Here is a 24439-nt window from a genome sequence, read left to right as displayed (position 1 = left end):
CACTTCCTTCGTTAAGTTTGTTCCAAGGTACTTTATCTATCTATCTATCTATCTATCTATCTATCTATTTATTTATTTATTTTGAGGCAATTGTGAATGGGAGAGATTCCCTGATTTCCTTCTCTGCACTTCTGCTGTTAGTATATAGGAAAGCTACTGATTTCTGTGTGTTTATTTTGTATCCTGCTACATTGCTAAAAGTGTTTATCAACTCTAATAGTTTGCTGGTAGAGTTTTTAGGGTCTTTTATGTATTGAATCATATCATTTGAAAATAGTGATAATTTGATCTCTTCCTTTCCAATTTGTATCCCTTTTATGAGTGTCTCTTGCCATATTGCTATAGGTAAGACTTCCAGTACTATATTAAGTAAAGGCGGGAACAGTGGACACTCTTGTTTTGTTCCTGAATTTAGTGGAAAAGCTTTGAGTATTTCACCATTTAGTATTATGTTGGCTGTAGGTTTGTCATAAATAGCCTTTATTATGTTGAGATATGTTCCTTATAGTCCCAGTTTCTGTAGTACTTTTACCATGGAAGGATGTTGGATTTTGTTGAATGCCTTTTCTGTATCTATTGAGATGGTCATGTGATTTTTGTCCTTCAGACCATTTATTTAAATTTAATTTAATTAATTTATTTATTTGAGAGCAACAGACAGAGAGAAAGAGGCAGAGAGAGAGAGAGAGAGAGAGGGAGAATGGGCACACCAGGGCTTCCAGCCACTGCAAACGAACTCCAGACGTGTGAATCCCCTTGTGCATCTGGCTAACGTGGGTCCTGGGGAATTGAGACTTGAACCACGGTCCTTAGGCTTCACAGACAAGTGCTTAACCGCTAAGCCATCTCTCCAGCCCGACCGTTTATTTATTTTATTTTTATTTTAAATTTTTGAATTTCGCTTTTATCAATGTAATGGGACAGTGTAATGTAAGCAGCCATAGAAATGGAAAGAGAATGGACTTTAAAACTCAACTCCATCTCTATGAATTATGTGATTTGTAGTAAGTCACCTGACTCCTTTGAGCACATTTCCTATAGTCTAAAAATGAGGATAATCAATAAGCACTTTTATATTATATTATAGCTTTTTAGGTTTTATTATAAGAAAAGATACTCAAGTGTATTTTTGAGAATTTAGACTAGACAAATGGCTGAATTCAGCATCCATATCTTTTATTTTTTTATTTATTTTTTAATTTTTTGTACATTTTTACTTATTTATTTGAGAGTAACAGAGAGAGAAAGAGGCAGAGAGAGAGAGAGAGAGAGAATGAGAATGGGCGTGAAAGGGGCTCCAGCCACTGCAAACGAACTCCAGATGCGTGTGCCCCCTTGTGCATCTGGCTAACGTGGGTCTTGGAGAATTGAGCCTCGAACCGGGGTCCTTAGGCTTCACAGGCAAGCGCTTAACTGCCAAGCCATCTCTCCAGCCCTTGATTCTTTTTTTTTTTTTAAAAAAGATTTATCTATTTTATTGATTTATTTATTAGAGACAGAGGGAGAGAGGGAGAGAGGGAGAATGGACGTGCCAGGGCCTCTAACCACTGCAAAGGAACCCGACTCATGCGCCACTTTGTGCATATGGCTTACATGGGACCTGGAGAATCAAACCTGGGTCCTTAGGCTTTGCAGGCAACTGCATTAAATGCTAAGCCATCTCTCCAGCCCCTATTCGAGGTTTTCTTTTGCTTCTAAGTGAATTTAAGATTTTTTTGTTATCTTGATGAATGCCTCTGAAATTTTGATGGGGATTACATTAAATCTGTAGATTGGTTTTGGTAACATAGTTCATAACATTGATTCTTCCAATCCATGAACATGGGATGTCTTTCCATTTCCTAGTGTCATCTTCAATGTATAACTTGAATGCTTTAAAGTTTTCATTGCAGCAATCCTTTACTTTGTGTTTGACAGAGAAAGTGGGAGACAGAGAATGGTCGCACCAGGGCCTCCAGCCACTGCAAATGAACTCCAGACACGTGTGCCCCTTTGTGCATCTGGCTAACGTGGGTCTTGGAGAATCGAGCTTCGAACTGGGGTCCTTAGGCTTCACAGGCAGGCGCTTAACTGCTAAGCCATCTCTCCAGCCCCAAATCTTTTATTTTTTAGTTTTGCATATTTAATATTTCTTTAAATATAATTTTAAAACCTTAAGCTTTCAGAAGTATGTCTGAAGGAAAAATGGTGAATGTTTTTATCTATGAGCAAAGGATCAGGCTTAAGAATCAGGTGTCTGGAGTTAGATCAACCACCAGCACTGACTGACTTTGAAACCTAGAACAAGGTATTCAATCTATATAAGCCTTTGCATGTATATCTATAAAGATAAGAATAATTATATTGTTACTTCTTAGGTTTGAGATGATAAGAAATTATGCAACTGATATAATGGTTCACACAAATAAGTGACTAAGTAAGTAAGTATTGAATTTTAAATTATCAACAATTTATCCTTTGGTCAGTTTTAAATAGGAAGTCTCAAGGGTTTCAAAATGTGGACATTGAGCTTGGGCATAGTGTCATCATTCAAGTTTTTAAAAAATTTTTATTTATTTATTTAGGTTTTTTTTTCTTTTTTTTTATTAATTAGTTTTGTACTCAGTGAATACAGTCAAGTTAGTACCATTGTTAGCCTCCTCCATGTCCTATCCCCTCCTCTGGCCCCTCCTTGTTGCGGTATAAGGGTCCTGCATTGTGGAGTTAGCCCACAGTTATGGGTAGGAGGAACTGTCTTTGCATATTGTGACCCAGTGTGTGGCTCTGACATTCTTTTTGCCCTCTCTTCCACAAAATTTCCTTGAGCCATGTTTGGTTCATTTTGGGTCTGCTTCAGTGATGTGGTGTTAGTATCTTCTGTGTCCCTGGATATCTGATTTGGTAGGAGTTGATTGTTCTCTGTGTCTGTCTTCTTCACCCTTGTGCTGCTATCAGGCTCACCAAGAAAATAGCACCTTGTTTGTTTTGCCAATTATTCTTAGTTTTTAGTAGGTGCACTTTTGATGTATGATGGGTGGTTCTGTCCTTAGGATCTGCATCTATCTGACAAAGAGAAGCAAATTCTCTAACAGAGAGTAAAGTTAGCACCAGACAAATGGGATAACCCTTATTTATTTAGTTTTTTAGAGATTTAATAGGTGTAGGCCCTCTTGTAGCCCACAGTTGGTGGCAGCTTTTGATAATAGAGAGCGGGTTCATGTTTAGATATGGTTCTGACATGTTTCTCAGCTCCAGCTATAGGTCCTGTTCCACTGAGCAGATCAGTTAGCCAAATCAAGAACAGTTGGTATCCCACCATATCTGTGTTCCACTGTTGCACTTGTGTGAGCATCACAACAGGTTATTTGCTGGTAAGTAGGTTAGACCATGAGTTGCTTGGACAGATACTGGTCATTTTCCCCCAGTTGCCCATGTACCACCTTCTGGCACTAGATGTGCTGACTCTCTTCCAGTTTCCAACTATGTCGTTCCATGTTACGTGTCATCTACATATGGTGTCTTCAGCAGTAGGGTCTTATCAATAACCTTTGGTGGGTCAAGTACTCGGCCATTCTTTTAGGAAACATTGTAGGTCTCTCTGATCAAAAGCTCATTGTGGATGATAGCTACCTGCTGGTACTGGGAGTTATAGGTCAGTCCCCACTAAGAGAAGGAAGAAAAAGATAACTAATATAAGAGAGTTAGAGAAAAGAGAGAGAGAGAGAAGCTGTAGAAGATTAAGGTCAGTCTTCATCGTACCCTCTCCAGTGCCTTGTGACTCAGATGTTCCCTCTAAGGGCCTGGTGAAGGTTCAACCATTTGGTCTGCCTTTTAGGATATAGAATTTTATGTTACGATTGCCTTTTGGGTCTAGATTTTTGTCCCCACCCCCTCCCTTCCCCTCCCCTCCCTCACTACCCACCCTATTGTCTAGTCCTCGATATGCTTGCTGGGTATTTGGCATCTTGGATAGATTCAGGTTAGGTGCTGTAGATGAGTGAGACTATGTGGCGATTATCTTTCTGTGATTGGGTAAGTTCACTGAGAATGATCTTTTCCAGGTTTAACCATTTTTCTTTAAATTTCATTGTGTCATTTTTTTCTTACTGATGTGTAGAGTCCATTGTGTAGATATACCCACATCTTAGTTATCCATTCTTCTAGTGTTGGACATCTGGGTTGATTCCAGCTCTTAGCTATTATGAATTGAGCCTCTATAAACATGGTTGAGCAAATCTCTCTGGACTGAGGCTTAAAGGTTTGGGGCATATGCTCAGTAAGGGAATAACTGGGTCTGTTGTTAACTCTATAGTCAACTTTTGTAGGAGTCTCCATATTGCTTTCCAAAGTGGTTGTACCATCTTACATACAGTGGATGAGGGTTCCTATTTCTTCAAATCCTCGCCAGCATTTATTTTTATTTGATTTTTTGATGTTTGCTATCCTTACTGAGGTAAGGTGGAATCTCATAGTTGTTTCAATATGCATTTGATATGATAAACATTTTCTTAAGGATGTGTTTGCCATTTGTATTTCTTTCTCTGTGAACTGCCTGTCCAGCTCTTTGCCCCATTTTGTGAGTAGATTGTTTGACTTTTGTTTGTTTGTTTGTTTTTCATGGTAAGGTCTCACTCTAGCCCAGACTGATCTGGAATTCACTATGGAGTCTCAGGGTGGCCTCAAACTCAAAGAGATCCTCCTACCTCTACCTCCCGAGTGTTGGGATTAAAGGCATGTGCCACAATGCCTGGCTTGTTTAGGTTTTTAGGTTTTTGAATTCTTTGTAGATTCTAGAGATTAGGCCTCTGTCAGTTCGATATTTAGCAAATATTTTCTTCCATTCTGTTGATAATCCATTGGCTTTGCTTATTGTATGTTTGTCTGTGAAGAAACTCTTCAGTTTCATTTGATCCCCTTGGTTGAGTGACTGCTTAAGAGCCTGTACTACTGGGGTTTTGTTCAAGAAGTCTTTTTCTATTCCTGTCATGGAAAGTTCCTCCTACATTTTCTTCCAGTAGTAGCCAAGTTTCTGGTCTTATTTTGAGGTCTTTGATCCATTTGGACTTGAGTGTTGCGTATGATGAGATGTGTGGGTCAAGTTTCAATTTCCTGCATATGATTATCCAGTTTGTCCAGCACCATTTGTTGAAGATGCTGTCTTTTTTCAAATTTTGCAATTTCTTTTTTTATTTCATCCAGTATCCACTAAGTGTTTAAAAGTGTGCTGTTCAGTTTCCAGGAGCCAATGGAATAATCAGTGGGTCTTTTGTTGTTAATTTCTAGCAATATAGCATTGTGATCTGATATCATGTAGGGAATTATGTCAATCTTCCTCAATATATGGAGGCAGGCTTTGTGACCCAGTATATGTTCTATTTTAGAGAATGTTCCATGGGCTGCTGAGAAGAATGTATAGTTTGTGGATTTGGGATGGAATGTTCTGTAGATGTCCATTAGGTCTAAGTGATCTCTGGTTTTATTGAGCTCTCTTACTTCCCTGTTGAGTTTCTGTTTGGATGATCTGTCTGTTACTGATAATGGTGTATTGAAGTCCCCAACTATGATGGTGTTGGTGGTTATTTATGTTCTATTGTCAAGTAGGTTTTGTTTTATGAACTATGGTGCCCCTGTATTTGGTGCATAAGGATTTATGATTGTGATGTCCTCTTGATGGATCGTTCCCTTGATAAGTAGGAAGTGGCCTTCTTGGTCTTTTTTGGTTGGAAATCTATGTTATCCGATATTAATATAGCTACGCCTGCTTGTTTCTTGTTCCCATTTGCTTAGAATATTGTTTTCCATCCTTTTACCCTGAGGAGGTGTCTGTCTTTAGTGATGAGCTGGGTTTCTTGAAGACAACAGATCGAGGGGTCTAGTTTTCTGATCTATCCTGTTAGCTTGTGTCTCTTGATGGGTGAATTAAGGCCATTAATATTTAGGGTAATGACTGTGAGGTTTGAATTGATCCCTGCCATATTATGTTGGTATATGTGGTTTGGTGTTTTAATGGACTTTGAAGTTTTTTGTGTCTTTCTCTGAGTTTGGTTATTGTTATTTACTTCTTGTAGTCATTTGAGGTTGATTATTTGATTCTTCTGTGTGGACAGTTTCCTGAAATACTCTGTGCAGGTTTGTTTTTGTGTCATATAATAGTAAAGCTGAATTTTGTCATGGGAAGTTTTTCTTTCACCATATATTATGAGGGATACTTTTGCTGGGTAGAGTAGTTTGGGTTGGAAGCCATAGGTTCTTAGACTTTGCAGTGTTCCATTCCAGGCCCTTCTGGCTTTCAGGGTTTCCATTGAGAAGTCTGAAGTAATTCTGATGGGGTTACCTTTAAAAGTGATGGGCTATTTTTTCCCTAGCTGCTTTTAGGATTTTTCTTTGGTGTGAATGTTTAGTCTTAATGACAATATGGTTTGGAGAGTTTCTCCTTTGGTCCAATCTGTTTGGAGTTCAGTTTACTTGTAACTTGATTGGCCTTTCTTTTAAGAGAGTGGGAAAGTTTTCTTCAATTATTTTGTTAAATAACTTCTCCATGCCTTTGGTCTGAATTTCTTCCCTTTCTGGTATTCCCATGATCTGGATGTTAGGACGTTTAAGGGTATCCCACAATTCTCTCATGTTTTGTTCACAGAGATTTTTGAACTTATTGAAACTTTTGAACTCTTGAACTGTTTCTTCCGTCTTGTCTTCTATATCGGAGTTTCTATCCTCCACATGGCTGACTCTATTCTTGAGAGATTCTAGAGAGCTTTGGACTTGTTCAATTAGGTTTGCATTTTCTACTACTTTTCTATGTAAAGTTTCCATCCCTCTGTCAAGCTCCCTTTTCATATCATTTTCTGATTTTTTTTAAAGTTTCTTTCTTTCTTTTTAATATTTTACTTTATTTGACAGAGAAAGAAAGAGACAGAGAATGGTCGCACCAGGGCCTCCAGCCACTGCAAACGAGCTCCAGACGCATGCGCCCCCTTGTGCATCTGGCTAATGTGGATCCTGGAGAATTGAGCCTCGAACTAGGGTACTTAGGCTGCATGGGCAAGTGCTTAACCACTAAGCCATCTCTCCAGCCCTCTATTCCATCCCTCTGTCAAGCTCCCTTTTCATATCATTTTCTGATTTTCTTGATGCTTCTTGGAATTCATCCTTGCATTTTTTTTTTATGTCTTCATTAAGCATCACCAGCTGATTTTTGAAGTCCTCTTTTTTTCACTCTCCTTCATATCTCTTAACTGTCTTTGAACTCCTTCCATTTTCTTATCTGTTAGGTCTTCTCTAGTGATCACAGCATCCACATGATTATCGGTTCTTTGTTGCTTTTCTACAAGTTCTACCAGTAGCTTGGTCAGGGTTGCATTGCTCATAGCTTCATTTTGGTGTTCTGATTGTAATGTCTCTTCTGTGTTTTGATTAGAGGCGTTCATTGTAGGACTGGGTGATTTTACTGGATTTATTTGCATTTGATTTTTCACGTTATTTCTGTTGTGCTGTGGTCTGCCATCATGTGTATAGCAGGGAGAGTAGGACTGTGGTCTTGATGGTTGGGGGGAATGGTGCCTCTTGGGGGAGCTGGCCTGAGCTAGCAGGCATGCAAGCAGATGGGCAGAGTGGTCCTGAGCTAACACGTATGTGGGTAGATCAGCCTGAGCTCATGTGCAATGGGAAGCTGAAGCAGCCTGAGCTCTCACTTGGCCAAGTGACAAAGCAGCCTGAGTCTGTGTATTGCAGAGACACCAAAGCAGCCTGAGCTCTCATGTGGTGGGACGCCACAGCAGCCTGAGCTCATACACAGAGGGACGCAGAGGCACCAAGCACTGAAGAAGCGTAAACTCGTGCGTGGTGGGACACTGGGACACTGAGGCGGCAGATGGGAGATTAGGCCTGAGATGGTGTGGGCAGACAGGCAGAGTGAGCCTGAGCTCATGTGGGCAGGCGGAATAGGCCTGGGCAGGTGTCTGGAGCAGTAATCAGTCAAATGGGCAGAGCAGACTAAGCTTGCATGAGATGGGTGGTGCACATGTGGCAGGCAGATGGACAGATTGAGCCTGAGTTCGAGTGGGCCAGTGGGTGGAGTCTGCCCCAGGTCACGTGGGTAGCAGGGCGATGGCTCCTGTGTAGTGAGGCAAGTGGAACTATGCTGTCCTGGGTCCCCTTTCCTACAGTAAGTGCTGGAGTATCCTGAAGCTGGGACTATGGGTATGGTGGCTAGCAGGGGGTATTAGGAGACTGGTGAAATACCCACAAGCTGTACAGCTGGTTTTGTCTTCAAATATTCCTTTAGCCTTCTTTTGTTGTGGAATGTCCTTATTTCTCTGTCTGTTTGAATATATAGCTTTGCAGGATAAAGTAACCTTGGTTGTATTGACCTCTTTATTTTGTTAAATTGGTTTCCTCTGTCGTCTTTGATTCCTTTGATTTACTCTTTCATTCCTTTGATTTTCTCTTTGGCTTCTTTGAGCATATTTATAACCATTCTTTTGAAATCTTTCTTAGGCAGTTCCCCTAATTCATTCTCACTAGAGATAATTTCTGATGCATTAATACTTTTTGGTGTATTTATATTTTCTTGATTTTTGGTGTTTCTTGTGTTATGATGTATATATTTTTGCATCTTGGGTTAATTTAATGCTTGGATTTTCTAGTTAGCTGCAGTATTATTAGACGTATCAATCAATCTGATGTTATATATCTTTAGGGTAGGAGCTGAAGGTGCTAGGTATGGCTCTCAAGACTCTCAGTATCTACAAAAGTGACCCTAGGTGTTGGGTTTGCCTGCTATGAGAGTATTCAAGTAGGCTGAGTGGAACAAAATATAGGCAGATTCTAGAAGTTAACTAAACAATGTACACATTCAATGAAAAACAGCAGAATATTTACACAAGAGTAGGTATTATGACAACCAGATCCTCTAACAAAGTCACTGTCCCTTTCGTTGTGTGGTGCCCCACACCCTTAATCATGTCAACAAAGAGGTTAAGATTTCGGGTCTGTTGAGGGTTCCCAGTCAGCTTGTGACCAAGTAAGACCCTTCGCTAATGTACAACAGAGGAGGAAACAAAGCCACTGTAAATCAGGAAGCAACAAATGACAAGCCCCAAATATAGCTTATTTAAGAATGGCAAATCCAGCCATCCATCAGATTTAACATATAATTTTTCCTGATATGGAAGGTACAGTTAGCACTTTGGTTCAGGCCTATATACCAGGGTTATTTGGTGGGTACAGACCTTGTGTAATCCCAGTTACCTTTTGGGATGATTTTGGTCTCAGTTATGCTACAGTCTTGCTTGGGTCCCACTTTGGTGCACTTTGGATTCAAGTAGTCTGGCTGGGTCACTGGATCGCTGCTCTAGTTGCTGGTGCTGTGTCCTGTGATCTCCCTCCCCTGGTCTCTGGTACTTGCGCTGGCGGTGGAGGAGGGGAGGCTCTCAGTGGTGGCTCTAGTTCTCATGCTGGTCCAGGTGATCCTCTACCTCATGATCTGCTCCTCCATTTTTCGCTGCGGTTCTCCACATTTCCTGAGTTTGCAAAGAGCTCTGGTGTTAGTGGAAAATCCCCTCACCTGGCTTTTCTGTAGCTCCTTATTGATTTATTTTTAATGTATAATTTTTATTGCCAGCTTCTATACTTACAGACAATAAACCATGATAATTCTCTCCCCTCTCTCACTTTCCCCTTCTCAACTCCATTATTCATCATATCCCCTCCCTCCCACCATTAATCTCGTTTTTATTTTGATGCCATCGTCTTTTCCTCATATTGTGATGGTCTTGTGAAGGTATTGCTAGGCACTGTGAGGTCATGGGTATCTAGGCCAATTTCTCTCTAGACAGCTGCATTATAAGGAATCGTACCCTTCCTTTGTCTCTTACATTCTTTCTGTCACCTCTTCCTCAATAGATCCTAAGCATTGTAGGGTGTGATAGAGATGTTTCAGTGCTGGACACTCCTCCATCACTTCTTCTCAGCACTTTGTTGCCTTTTGGATAATCCCAGTGGTCACCACCATCTGAAGAGAGAAGCTTCTCTAACCCAACGTGAGAGTAGCATTAACAGATGAATATGAACATTAAGTGTAGTGCTTACAGGGAAGTTTGGTGAACATAATATATGCATTTAGTCAGACGGAAGCAGGCTTTACACCACTAAGGCTCATGACCTCCCCACCGTAGACTTGACTAGATGTTTAGTACCAGGCATGTATTCCCTCCCATAGAGCAGGTCTCCAGTCCAATTAGGGAACAGTTGGTTTCCTCCAGAACAGACAATCTATAGTTGCACCTGTTTGGTCATTTGAACTGTCTGGCAAAATTTGAGGCTTCCAGTGTCCACTGTTTTCACTGCTGGTGACTTCTGTTTCCCATAGAACTGCATGATTTGCAGCTTTCTCTAACTTTCAGTCAGCTGGTCTACAGGGAGGTTTTCAGCTCAACCCTAGCTTGATTTCTCAGTGCACTTGCTGCCCAAGCATTTGTAGTCTTTAGCAATAGGGTCTTACCATGCATTGCTGGTGGGAAATCAAGGGCCTTGGCAATAGCCTGTAATATTTTACTCTGTAGAAGGTATCCCATCCCTGGCACTGATAATTTTCTAGTAACACTCTATAGCTTCTGGATGTGCCATTATCCAAAAAAGTAGACTTTCATGTATCTTATTCAGAATATCTTGAATTCTAATTGACCATCCCCCCACCCTTCTTTTACTCAATCTCTTCCCTTGGCCTCACTTAGGCCATTCCACTGTCCTTCTACTTACATATAAACAGTACCATCCCCCAAAGTCCTTCCCTCTCCTCCCTCTCTTACAGCCTTTTTCTAGCTTACTCTCTGCTACTGATTTTTGGTTCGAACTCACACACGAGTCAAAACATTTGTAGATAGGATCACATATGAGATAGAACATGTGACATTTGGCTTTCTGGGCCTGGGTTACCTCACTTAGTATAATCCTTTCCAGATCCATCCATTTACCTGCAAATTTCATAATTTCATTTTCTTTACTGTTGAATAGAACTCCATCATGTAAATGTACCACATATTTCATCTGTTGAAGAACATGGTAGGTATTAAAACAAATAGAACCTCTGACAAAGTCAAAGTCCCTAAGGATGTGTGTTCCCCCACACACTTAATCATGTTAACTGGGAGGCTGAGATTTCTGGCCTGTAGAGGGTTCTAAGGTCAGTTTTGACTGAGTAAGACCCTGCCCCAATGAACGACAGAAGAGGAGGCAATTATACTATAAATCAGGAAGCAGTAAAGGACAACCCCAACATATAGCTTATTTAAGAATGGCAAATCCGGGCTGGAGAGATGGCTTAGCGGTTAAGTGCTTGCCTGTGAAGCCTAAGGACCCCGGTTCGAGGCTCGGTTCCCCAGGTCCCACGTTAGCCAGATGCACAAGGGGGCACACGTGTCTGGAGTTCGTTTGCAGAGGCTGGAAGCCCTGGCGCGCCCATTCTCTCTCTCTCCCTCTATCTGTCTTTCTCTCTGTGTCTGTCGCTCTCAAATAAGTAAATAAAAAAAATTAAAAAAAAAAAAAAGAATGGCAAATTCTACCCATCAGATTTAACATAATTACCCTGACATGGAAATTGCAATTAGCACTTCCAATGCAAGCCTATATAACAGGTTTTTTTGGCAGGTACTGATCTGGTACAAGCCCAGTTACCTTTTGGGATGGCTTTGGTCTCAGCTATTCTGCCTGCCCACTTTGGTCCATCTTTGCTGAGCTGTAGGCTCAGATAAGCTGGCTGGGCTGGTGAGTCATAGCCCTGATACCCTATGCTGGGTGCTGTGTAGGTGAGTTCCCATCCTCAGGTCTCTAGTGCTTGCTGGGGTTAGAGCTGGCAGTGGGGGGAGGGGAGGCTGTGGTTGGTGACTGAAGTTGTCCTACTGGTCCCCACCATCCTCTCCCTTACTTGCTGCTCCACTTGTTTGTGCTGTCCTCTCCTTCAGGTTTCTTGAGTTTGCAAAGAGGCTGGTGTGAGTAGAAAATCCGCTCACCTGGCTTTTCCTGCCACTCAGGCATAGCCTGGCGACTGCAGCCATGTGGACCTGGTAGTTCTGCTGCTGGAGCCGCTTTTCCCTGCTTCTGTGGTTTCTGCTGTGGTTGATAATTTCTTACACACCTTCACTTTTTAGTGAAAGAGTGTATTTTGCTTTTGTTTTTCTTTTTCTTTTCTTTCTTTTTTCTTTTGCTTTTTCTTCCCTAGGCTGCTTTGGTGTGGTTTCTATGCCATCATCTTAACCAGAGTCCTCACAAAAGCTTTTTAATTTCATGAGGTCCTAGTCGTTGATTAGTTGTCTTACTTCCTGAGTAACTGGCATTCTATTCAGAAAGCCCTATGCCTATATGTTGAAGTGTTTTCCCTACTTTTTCCTCCAGCAGTTTCAGAGTTTCAGGTTTGATATGAAGGTCTTTGATCCATTTAGACTTGATTCTTTTTTTTAAATTTTTATTAATTTATTTGAGAGTGACAAAGAGAGAAAGAGGCAGATGGAGAGAGAGAATGGGCACACCAGGGCCTCCAGTCACTGCAAACGAACTCCAGACGCATGTGCCCCCTTGTGCATCTGGCTAACATGGGTCCTGGAGAATTGAGCCTCGAACCGGGGTCCTTAGGCTTCACAGGCAAGCGCTTAACTGCTAAGCCATCTCTCCAGCCCTTGACTCTTTATTTTTAAAAAAGATTTATCTATTTTATTGATTTATTATTAGAGACAGAGGGAGAGAGGGAGAATGGACGTGCCAGGGCCTCTAACCACTGCAAGGGAACCCCAGACTCATGTGCCACTTTGTGCATATGGCTTACATGGGACCTGGAGAATCAAACCTGGGTCCTTAGGCTTTGCAGGCAACTGCATTAAATGCTAAGCCATCTCTCCAGCCCCTATTCGAGGTTTTCTTTTGCTTCTAAGTGAATTTATGATTTTTTTGTTATCTTGATGAATGCCTTTGAAATTTTGATGGGGATTACATTAAATCTGTAGATTGGTTTTGGTAACATAGTTCATAACATTGATTCTTCCAATCCATGAACATGGGATGTCTTTCCATTTCCTAGTGTCGTCTTCAGTGTATAACTTGAATGCTTTAAAGTTTTCTTTGCAGCAATCCTTTACTTTTTTCATTAGTTTTTTTTGTTGTTTGTTTGTATGTATGTGTGTGTGTGTGTGTGTGTATGTGTATATATATATATATATATATATATAAATGTGTATATATATGTATGTATATATATGTGTGTGTGTGTATACACATATATGTATATGTATATGTGTGTATATATATGTGTATATATATACACACATATATATGTATATATATATATATACACACACATACATACATACACACACATGGAGAGAGAGAGAGAGAAACAAAGTATGGGTGTACCAGGGCCTTTAGCTGCTGCAAATGACCACCAGACATGTCGCTCCCTTGTATATGTGTACAACTTTGCATGCTTGTGTCATTGTGCAGCTGGCTATATGGGATCAGGAGATTTGAACATGAATTCTTAAGCTTTGCAGGCAAGTGCTTTAACCTCTTAGCCTGAATTATATATTTTAAAGATATGTCCTTATGGTTTTCTGAATTTCACTGGTATCTGGTGTAATGATGCCCTTATCATCTCTAATGTTTTTTTGAGGCAGAGTCTCGCTCTATTCCAGGCTGGTCTGGAATTCACTGTGTAGTCTCAGGGAGGTCTTGAACTCATGGCAATCCTCCTACCTCTGCCTCCCAAGTGCTAGGATTAAAAACTTGTGTCACCATGCCTGGCTCATCTCTAATTTTATTAAATTGGTCTCTTCTCTCTTTTTTTTGGTCAGTTTTAGTAAGGGTTTATCAATCTTATTTATCCTTTCAAAGAACTAACTCTTTGTTTCATTGATCTTTGTAATATTTTTAGAGGGGTTCTAATGCATTAATTTCTTCCCAATCTTTATTATTATTTTTTTCCCTGTAACTGAATTTTGGTTTGGCTTGTCCTTCTTTTTCCAAGACCTTAAGGTGAAGCATTAAGCCATTTACTTGTGACCACTCTAATTTTTTCTTTCTTATTCTTTTTTTCATGAGGTAGGGTCTCACTCTAACCCAGGCTGACTTAGAATTCAGTATGTAGTCTCAGACTTACCTCAAACTCTCCTCTGTGGTGGTTTGATTTAGATGTCCCCTATAAACTTAGGTGTTCTGAATGCTAGGTTCCCAGCTAATGGAGATTTCGGAATTAATGCTTTCTGGAGGCAGTGTATTGTTGGGTGTGGGCTTATGGGTGTTATAGCCAATTTCTCCATGCCAGTGTTTGGCACACTCTCCTGTTGTTATGATCTACCTTATGTTGGCCAGCAGGTGATATCCACCCTCTGCTCATGTCATAGTTTTCTCCTGTAATCGTGGAGCTTCCCCTCAAGCCTGTAAGCCAAAATAAACCTCTTTTTCCTACAAGCTTCTCTTGGTTGGGTGATTTCTACCAGCAGTGCGAACCTAACTACAACATCCTCCTACCTCAGCTTCCCAAGTGCTGGGATTAAAGTCATGTGCCACCATGCTCAGCTCTACTTTGTTTATTAAAATATTTATTTATTTAATTAATTTACTTGAAGTGAGGGGGAGAGACAGAATATGTTCACCAGGTCCTCCTACAACTGTAAATGATCTCCAAATGCATGCTGTACTTTGTGCATCTGGCTTTACATTGGGTACTGGGGAATCAGACCTGGGTCTTCAGCCTTTGCAAACCAATGCCTTTAACAGCCAAGCCATATCTCCAGCCCTCTGTTTTCTTTCTTTTAATATTCATTTTTATTTATTTGAGAGAGTGAGAGGGAAAGAAGCAGGTATAGAGAGAATGGCGCTCTGTGAATGAACTCCAGACATATGCACCACCTTGTGCATCTGGCTTACATGGGTCCTGGAGAATTAAACTTGTCCTTTGGCCTTGAAGGCAAGTGCCTTAACTGTTAAGCCATCTCTCCACCCCAAACTTCTTAATATAAGCACTTAAGGCTAAAATTTCCCTCTTAGGACTGCCTTCATTGTGGTTTTGATATGTTGTGTTTTCATTATCATTTCTTTTCTTTTTCTTTTTCCTTTTCTTTTCTTTTTTTTTTTTGGAGGCAGGATTTTACTGTAACCATAGCAGACATGGAACTTACTTTGCAGTCACAGGCTGGCCTTGAACTTGAAGTCATCCTCCTACCTCTTCCTGCTGAATCCTAAGATTAAAGGCATGCCCTACCATGTCCATCCAGCTCTTCATTATCATTTGATTCTATGAACTTTTTGCTTTCTGTCTTGATTTCTTCAATGGCCCAGTCATCATTCATTAGTGTACTGTTCAATTTCTATGAGTTTGTGTATGTTCTGTAATCTTTCTTGTTGGTTTATAGTTCAATCCTATTGTGGTCAAATTTGCTACAAGAAATTATTTAAAATTTTGAATATTCATTAAAATAGCTATGTATCCCAATATATGATCTATTGTAGGGAAAGTTTCATGTACTGCTAAAAAAAATTGTATTCTGAAGAATTTGAATTGAATTCTCTGTTAATGTCTGTTAGGTCTATTTTTTTTCTATGTCTTGATTTAATCCATATACTTCTCTACTTATTTTTTGTTGGGATGACCTGTCAATTGGTGAGAATGGGGTTTTGAAGTCACCCACTACTATTGTCAACTCCTTTTTCTTTTTTCTTTTTGGAATTTTTGAGTTAGCATCTCACTCCAGCCCAGGATGACCTGGAACTCACTCTGTAGTCCCAGGCTGGCCTTCTCCTACCTTTGCCTCCCAAGTGCTGAGACTAAAGGCATGCGCTACCATACCTGGCAAGATGCCATTTACTTTAAGATGGTATTGCAGTCAGGTTTGCATTGCTAGCCGAAAGTACCTGACCAAGAGCAGCTTGTGGAGAAAAGGTTTATTTTGGCTTACTGACTTGAGGAGAAGCTCCATCATTGTCAGGGAAATGATGGCATGAGCAGAGGGTGGACATACCTCCTGGCCAACATTAGATGGACAACAGCAACAAGGGAGAGTGCCAACAACCACTGGCAAGAAGATGCTGGTAATAACACCCATAAGCCCACCTCCAACAATACATCACCTCCAATAGTACATCATCTCCAGGAGGATTCAGTTCCCAAATTACCATCAGCTGAGGACCTAGCATTCAGAACTCAGAAGTTTGTGGGTGATACCTGACTCAGACCAGCACATTCCATCCTTGGCCCCCACAAACTGATAACCATATGTGATGTAAAATGCAATGCATTCATCCAACTTAAAATTCCCCATAGTTTTTTTTTTCTTATCCCAATGACGTTCAAACATTTCCATAGTCCAAGTTCTTTTATCTGAGCCATAATACTAAAAAACCCATAATGGCACAGAATAAACATTCACACTGCAAAAGATTGTATTGGGCATAGCAAAGAAATGTTCAACCAATACAAGATTTAGCCTATGCAAACATCACACTCTGTAGTTCTAAGTCCACAACTCTAGTCATTGGTGAGTCTCCAAGTCTGATAATTCTAACCAGTGACAAGTCTCTGGAATTCCACTTATGCCCCTCCAGCTAACTTCCAGAAAACTTCATCTGGTGCTGGCAGCTCTTCTTGGCAGCCATACCATAGTCCTGGCATCTCCATTGAGTCTCTGCTGCAATCCATGGTTTATCCTCATGATTCCCTTGGGCTTCCACACAGGTGATCCAACAAGCCTGCTTTACACTGCCCATGGCCACTTCCAAAATATAAAACTATGCTGCAAATTCAATGACCTTCTCTTTTCTGCATTTCTTATACTCCATAATACCAGGTGGACTGACAAGTTGTTAATCCGGGGAGGAATAAAACAGACTTTGAAGAACAGGGCACTCCTTCAGCATTCAAGCCCACCATATCCAGCTCGACATTTTTGGCTTAAATATGTGTTGAACGTTTGCTTTCCAACCAGGAATGCACAAGTTTCCCATCTCCAATTTTGTTTACAACTGTATTACTTAACACAGATAATTTCTGAGATATGCCTCTTTGGTGGATTTCATCATTAAGTGAACATTATATAGTATGCTTATATGTACTGAGTTACGATGTCTAGGCAGTATTTTATGGATCCACTGTCCATTATTGCCCAAAATGTCTTTGAGGCATGTGGTGGGCTCTGATTGCATTTCCTAGACCACCTTTTGGTTTGAGCATTAAGTTTGTTTACTGTTGGGGATTGATTTTTTTTTTTCAAGGTAGTGTCTTGTTCTAGTTCAGGCTGACTTGGAATTCACTGTGTAAGTCTCAGGGTGACCTTGAGCTCACAGCAATCCTCCTACCTCTGCCTTCCTAGTGCTGGGATAAAATATGTACCACCATGACTGGCTGGGGTTTGATTTTTTAAATTTAAATTTAAATTTATTTATTTGAAAGAGAGGGAGAGAGAGAGAATGCACTCCAGGATCTCCATCCACTGCAAACAAACTCCAGATACATGTGCCACATTGTGTAGCTGGCCCACATGGGTCCTGGGGCATTGAACCTGGGTCCTTTGACTTTGCAGGCAAGTACCTTTACTTCTAAGCCATCTCTCCAGTCCCCCCCTCCTTATTTTTATTTGAGAGACAGAACGAGAGAGAGGCTCGAGAGAGAGAGAGAGATAATTGATTAAATTTATTTTATTTGTATTTATTTATTTATGTTGAGGTAGGGTTTTGCTTTAGTCCAACTTGACCTGGAATTCATTCTGTAGTTTCAGGGTGGCCTCAAACTCACAGTGATTGTCCTACTTCTGCCTTCCAAGTGCTGCAGTTAAAAGCATGCACCACCACACTTGGCTTTAAGTAAATATTTTATTTATTTATTTGTGAGAGAGAAATAGGGAGAGAGAGGGAGGAAGGGAGGGAAGAAGAGGGAGAGAATGGGCACACCAGGGCCTCCAGCCACTGCAAATGAACTCAAAATACTTGTGCTACCTTGTGCATCTGGCTTTACATGGGTACTAGGGAATCAAACTCAGGTCCTTAGGCTTTACAGGCAAGTGCCTTAACCATTGAGCCATCTCTCCAGCCCATGGGGTTTGAATTTTTTTGTATTGCCTCTTCCTATCATTTACTTGTGTTTCCACTGAGATGTCTTTTCTTGGCAATATATATGACCTTGTGTAATATAAATATCAGTCTTGTTATTTTTGCTCCAAGTAGTGTCCTTCAATGCATTGTTTTCTTTTGGATATAGTTGTACTAGTCCTATTTATTAGCCTGTACTTTCCTATTAAATTGAAATGTCATCTTTGTTCTTATAAACCAGATAAATTTCTGGGTTATCTATTATATTCTAGAGCTCTTTTTGTCTATTCCTACTCAAACACCATGTTGATTTAATTATTGTGCTTTTAATGTATGTTTTGATAATTTATCAAGCAATTCTTTTATTTAAAAAAACTATTTTAAGATATTTGATTTTTGTATTCACTTTGAAATTATTTTATCAAATTCATTTATCTTGTAGTATCCCTAATTGCAATGGCATGAAATGTGTATTTGGAAGAATTAAACAGTTAATACATATACTGCTATAACTTTCCATTTGCACCTTCTTGTTTCATGCCATTGTATAAGGTGTTTTCTTTGGTTGTTTTGTTATCTTAAGTCAGGGTCTCGCTCTAGCCCATGCTGATTTAGAATTCACTCTAGCTCCAGACTGGCCTCGAACTAATGACAATCCTCCTACTTCTGTTCCATCAGTCCTTGGATTAAAGTCGCAAGCCAACATGCCCAGCTTGCATAAGGTTTTAGTTTCCATCACTAATGGTGTTAAGCCTCCTCTGTTAAATTTATCCTTAGTAGTGCGTGTGTGTGTACATGCATGCGTGCATGTGTGTTGGAGATGAAATCCTCTCATGTGCATTTTGTGGTTAGTTTTGCTCTTGGAGAGGAAACATCTGTCAAAATGATTAAGAATATAGACTTCCAAGTCATACTTCTTGGTAGTCAATTCTAGTTCCCTCACTTACTGTTCAGCCCAGAGTTATTGAAAGAAGTCTAAATTAGATGTTGATATTAGTGATGTTTTCCTAAGCCTCCAGTTGTTCTGTGGCAGTATTATTCATGTACTTTTAGCATTCAGAATCAAGTACTCAAATACAAATGTAACCATTGTCAATGAATACCTCATAATTACTCACCTGTCTCCCATTCATTTGAAGACACTTTACATACCACTTATTTCAATGGTCCTATGCATTTTGGTTGTGATTTTATTATATATTTTAGGAAAATGGATAATGGGTAATTTGTGTTTTTGAAGAGGCCATTATTAATAGTTAGCTAATTATGTGATTTATTTTTCAATGTTTAATACATTTATAAGTTTTTGTTTTTTCTTTTAAGCTACAAAAGTGACAGCTAAAGATAAGAAGAATCAACCATTAGAAACAAAGGTAAATCTTTGCAAATGTAATTGATTCTAAACAGATATTCCTTATTTGTTCAATAAGTACTTAGTAAGTATCCTGATATATGCCAAGCACCATAGATACAATGTGGTACGTTTTTATTTTAAAGAGAATTTTTGTTCTCTAGGACTATAGAGTTTAATTTGGATGGGGGCCAGGGAAGACAGAGATGTACAACAGATCTGTTCTTGAATGTGCCCAAGTACTGTGCTAGGACTAAATTCAAAGTTCTCTGAAGGACAAGAGGAGGGAATCTAACCCAGTGTTATGCTGTTTCCGTGTTCTTCTCTAGGAGATGAGAGCAGGAATTTGGTTTGTCTTTCTAAAGCATGAAAATTGTATTTAAGTTGACATGTAATGGATGATTAGGAGGTGGAGTATTGAAGAGACTACCTTTAGAGAGTAGAGGAAGGATGTTGAAAAATATTGAGGAGGTTGAGGGGAAAGACCTTAGAATGTTAGAGTACTGGAAGTAGGTAGTACAAAATGGTCTTGTTTAGGAAGTAGTGGTGGAGACACCTTTATGGTGAAGAGAATGGACTCTGGAGCAAACTGCTTGTGTTCAGCTTCAACAACCTTTTTATCCCCCTCAAGGTAGGGTCTCGCACTAGCTCAAGCTGACCTGGAATTAACTCAGTAGTCTCAGGGTGACCTTGAACTCACAGCAATCCTCCTCTCCTACCTCTCCTTCCCAAGTGCTGGAATTAAAGGCGTGCACCACCATGCCCAATCAGCTTCCAACCTTTAAACTCTCTATAGCAAAGTAGAGAAAATGATAGAACCCATCACGTGTGCCAATAGGATGGTTATTTAGCTCTAGAATTTTGAAAAACCATGTACTTCCCAAAATATTGTAAAGTTGAAAATTTAAAATATTCATCACAAGTTTAAAAAGTAACAAGGGACATGATCACTGAAATACTGTTAATATTGACAGTGAAACTTTCATACCAAATTTAAACCATATTCTATCAATGGTACCCACATTATCTCTTTAAAAAATACTTGAACAAAATCTTGTAAAAATTTTCTTTTTCCTGTTGAATTCCCTTTCTTGACTAATCCTTCTTAGTTTTTTTTTTTTTCTTTATTTGAGAGGAGAGAGAGAAGGTATACCAGTGCCTCTTGCCTACAAACAAACTGACACATGTACCACTTTGTGTGTCTTGCTTTATATGATGTTGTAGTCAACTTCTCATTGCTGGCTCAAAGCACCCAACCAAAAGTAGCTTATAGGAGGAAAGGGTTTATTCTGGCTTACAGACTTTAGGGGAAGCTCTATGATGGCAGGAGAAAACATGGCATGAGCAGAAGGTGGACATCACCTCCTGGCCAGCATCAGGTGGACAACAGCAGCAAGAGAATGTGCCAAATGCGGGCAAGGGGAAGCTGGCTACAATGCCCATAAGCCTGCCCCTAGCAACACACCTCCAAAAAGGTTCCAATACCAAATTGCCATCAGCTAAGGATCAGGTATTCAGAACACATAAGTTTATGGTGGATACCTGAATCAAGCCACCACACATGGGTACTGGAGAATCAAGCCCAGGCCAACAGGCTTTGCAAGCAAGCACTTTTACCTGCTGAGCTTTTACCAGCCTCACAATTTTTTAAATATTTTAATTTTATGCTTGAAATTCTGTTCTTGAAAACCATATACCATATCTATCATAAAAATATGCATATAAACTTTCTGTGACATATATAACCAGTTTAAAAAGTTTCTTTCAAAATTACATTTAAAGTAATATTACAATGCAGTTGTTCAAAGTAAGATATGTATTATAAATTTAGAAATAGACACCAAAACAAAGTACTATTATAAATAAATTCTGCAATTAAATGAATGGAGGTGCTTATTCCCATTCATTAGTTTGTGGGTCTGTAGATGTATATTGTACATCACTAGAATGAGGAAGAGGATTACTGCTGAGCTGATTTTTTTTTTCTTCGAGGTAGGGTCTCACTCTAGCCCAGGCTGACCTAGAATTCACTATGGAGCCTCAGGGTGACCTCGAACTCACAGCGATTCTCCTGCCTCTGCCTCCCGAGTGCTGGGTTTAAAGGCGTGCGCCTCCATGCCCGGCTGAGCTGATTTTTTGTAGATCTATTAACATATTATCAAATAGTTTTAGTGATCTTATTTTCTCTGTAACTTGCCTGCACTTGGAAGTTGTAAATTAGTAACTGTCACTCTTATGCACATCCTCAATGACATGGATCATTGCCAGAAAGATGGCTGGAAAAGGCATTTTGAGCTCTGTCTACTCCAGCCCAGTGATTCAGATGTGTACTGCTCTAGAAAGACAGTGTATAGCTTTGTTAGAAAGTGTGGTCGTTAGATTGAAGGTATGGCTCTGTGGTAGAACACTTGTTTGTCATGTACAAGACCCTGGGCTGTATCCCCAGCACAAAAAAAGAAAGAAAAGAGGAAGCATGCAGATAATATAGTTTGTGTCCGCACATTGTCTTGAGACAATGTAGCAATTACTTTCTCATAACTGGGACAAAAACACCTGACAAAAGCAGCTTATAGAGGAAAGGACTTATTTTGGCTTACAGCTTCAAGGGGAAGTTTCACCATGACAGGGAGTGCAGGAAAGAGGGGCCAGATGTGCATTTTCACTTTATCAGGGAAGAAGTTGAAAGAGTGAACTAGCTGAGTGCAGTAAGCAAGGATAGACTATATAATTTCAAGTCCCCTGTCTACAGTGACATGTTTACTTTAGCAAGTCACTACCTCCAAAGTTTCCACAACCTTCCTAAATGGTGCCACCCACTGAGGATTAAGTATTCAAATATATGAGTATATAGTTGACATTTTACATTCAAACCACCATACACAACTTGTACCAGAAATAAGTTTGGTTTATAAATTTGGTATATGAATTCATGTTCTAATGAAATATTTTTCCACTTTTCTACAGAATCCTAACTCTTTAACTAGCCGTGCATCAAGAGGACCAATAAAGCTTTCTTCTCAGTCCGTTACTCAACTCACAGGCCAGATGTCTGCTGACCAAGTATGGAAGAGTGTCACCTCATTGGCTCCTTGCAGCTCTTTAATCCCACAGTGTAATCAAAAAACTTCAGTTTTACAACAAATGGAGCAAAAGAGAAAGCATTGTCTAAAGGAAAATATGAATAATGAACATGAGCAAAGCATGAATCTTAAGAGAAAAAATATTACATGTAGTAGTTCACCAGAGACAACAAGTAAACACATGCCATTGGAAAAAGATTCTTGTGAGGATGACACCTGTCTCAACTCTGAGGACTCAAGAGCATTTAGAAATCAACTTTGTGATGTTAGGTATTTGGATGATTTGTCAAAACTCCAGCTAATGGAAGTGCTCAATCAGGCAGCAGGCCTGGTAGTGACACTGCTATATAAGGATGGCTCCACTCAGCTAAGAGATAACCAGGTGAGTACATATCTGTTGCCTAGCACTTGGAACACCGAGGCAAAAGGATCACTTGAATCCTGGAATCTGGCACCAGCCTGAGCAACAGAGTGAGGACTTGTCTCAAAACAGCAACTATGCTGGGGAAATAGCTTAGTTGGTAAAGTGCTTGCCTTGAGATCATGAGAACTTGAGTTTCATCACTAGTATTGGTATAAAATTCCAGGCATGATGGCATACACCTGTAATCCCAATACTGGGGAAGCAGAGACGAAAGGATCACTGGGAACTGGGGAGGTGCTTCATCAATTAAAGGTACTTGCTTGCAAAGCCTGTTGGCCTTTGTTAATTTCTCCAATAACTATATGAAGGTGGATGCAAAGTGGCACGTGCATCTGTGATCCCAACACAACAAAGACAATGGGAGGTAGTGCCAGGAGAACCTAAAGCTTACAGGCCAGCTAGTCTGATATTTGTAGTCTGGTAGTTCATTTGTAGTGACAAGAGACCTGTCTCAAACCCTTTGTAGTTGTCCTCTGACCTCCACATGCACACCATGGAACTCACACTCATGTATTCATGTGTCTGTGCATGATATACATTCACACACATACTGAAGGTTAACTCCATGCTAGTGAGCAACCCTATTTCAAAGGAGGTGGATGGTGTTCCTGAGATGATACCCAAGGTTGTCCTCTAGCCTCCACATACATGTACACGCACATGCCTGTACACCCGCACATGTCTGCTTATATATACACAAACACAAATACACATGCATGTTCCCCTCCCAACACATCCATGTATAAAACAAAAAGAAATCCTATTTGTTAGCTTTTGATTTTGATAGAGCTAGAAATAAGATTTTGAGTCTTCTATAGCGAGTGATGGACGATGTATAGTCTTCATCAAGTTTTAGGCAACCACCACACTGTTTACTAGAAGAGGGATATCATTTTATATCCTACCAATCATTCTGAGGGTTTTAAAATTCTCAACCTCCTTGCAAATATATGCCTTTCTTCTTTTAGCCATTCCAGTGAGTGTACAATGGTATTTCACTGTGCTCCTGAATTGAGCTGCTTCCTAACTGGTAATAAGTATCTTTGGTGTGACTACTGGATGTTCATATATCTTCTTTGGTGAAGTTCAAGTTTCTTGGCCATTTTTAAACTGTCTCACTTGTTTATTTTGGCTTTATAGGTGTTATTTACATGTTTTGTGTTTCTAATTATACACATAATTTGCAGTTGTCTCAATTTATGGCCTGCTCTTTCAAATTTCTTTTCTTTTTAAAGTTGACCAGAGCAAAAATTTATTCAAAGCGTAAGAGAAAAAAAGAGGGCAGCCAGATATAATGGCATACATCTTTAATCTCAGCACTTGGGAGGCAGAGGTAGGTAGGAGGATTACCATGAGTTTGAGGCCACCCTGAGACTACATAGTGAATGTCAGGGCAGCCTGGGCTAGAGAGAGACCCAAGAGTATCTTTAAAAAATTTTTTAAATCTATTTATTGGCATGTATATGTGTGTATGGTACACCAGGGTCTCTGCCATGTAAACAAATGCTATATGTTTTAACCACTTTTTCTATTCTTTTT

The 24439-nt window shown here is 39.9% G+C and overlaps 1 protein-coding gene across 1 annotated transcript in view; it reads left to right on the top strand.

Moving 5' to 3' along the window:
* Poln (DNA polymerase nu) overlaps window positions 1-24439 on the top strand; it is a 286447-nt gene that overhangs the window by 15176 nt on the left and 246832 nt on the right. Inside the window, exons 2-3 of the mRNA XM_045130272.1 lie at window positions 19369-19418; window positions 22361-22858. Coding sequence (XP_044986207.1) covers window positions 19369-19418; window positions 22361-22858 — 548 coding nt within the window. The remainder of the gene's footprint in view (window positions 1-19368; window positions 19419-22360; window positions 22859-24439) is intronic.

Source organism: Jaculus jaculus, chromosome 11 (assembly GCF_020740685.1).
Source record: "Jaculus jaculus isolate mJacJac1 chromosome 11, mJacJac1.mat.Y.cur, whole genome shotgun sequence".
NCBI lineage: Eukaryota > Metazoa > Chordata > Mammalia > Rodentia > Dipodidae > Jaculus > Jaculus jaculus.
This window is presented reverse-complemented; position numbering and strand designations above follow the sequence as displayed.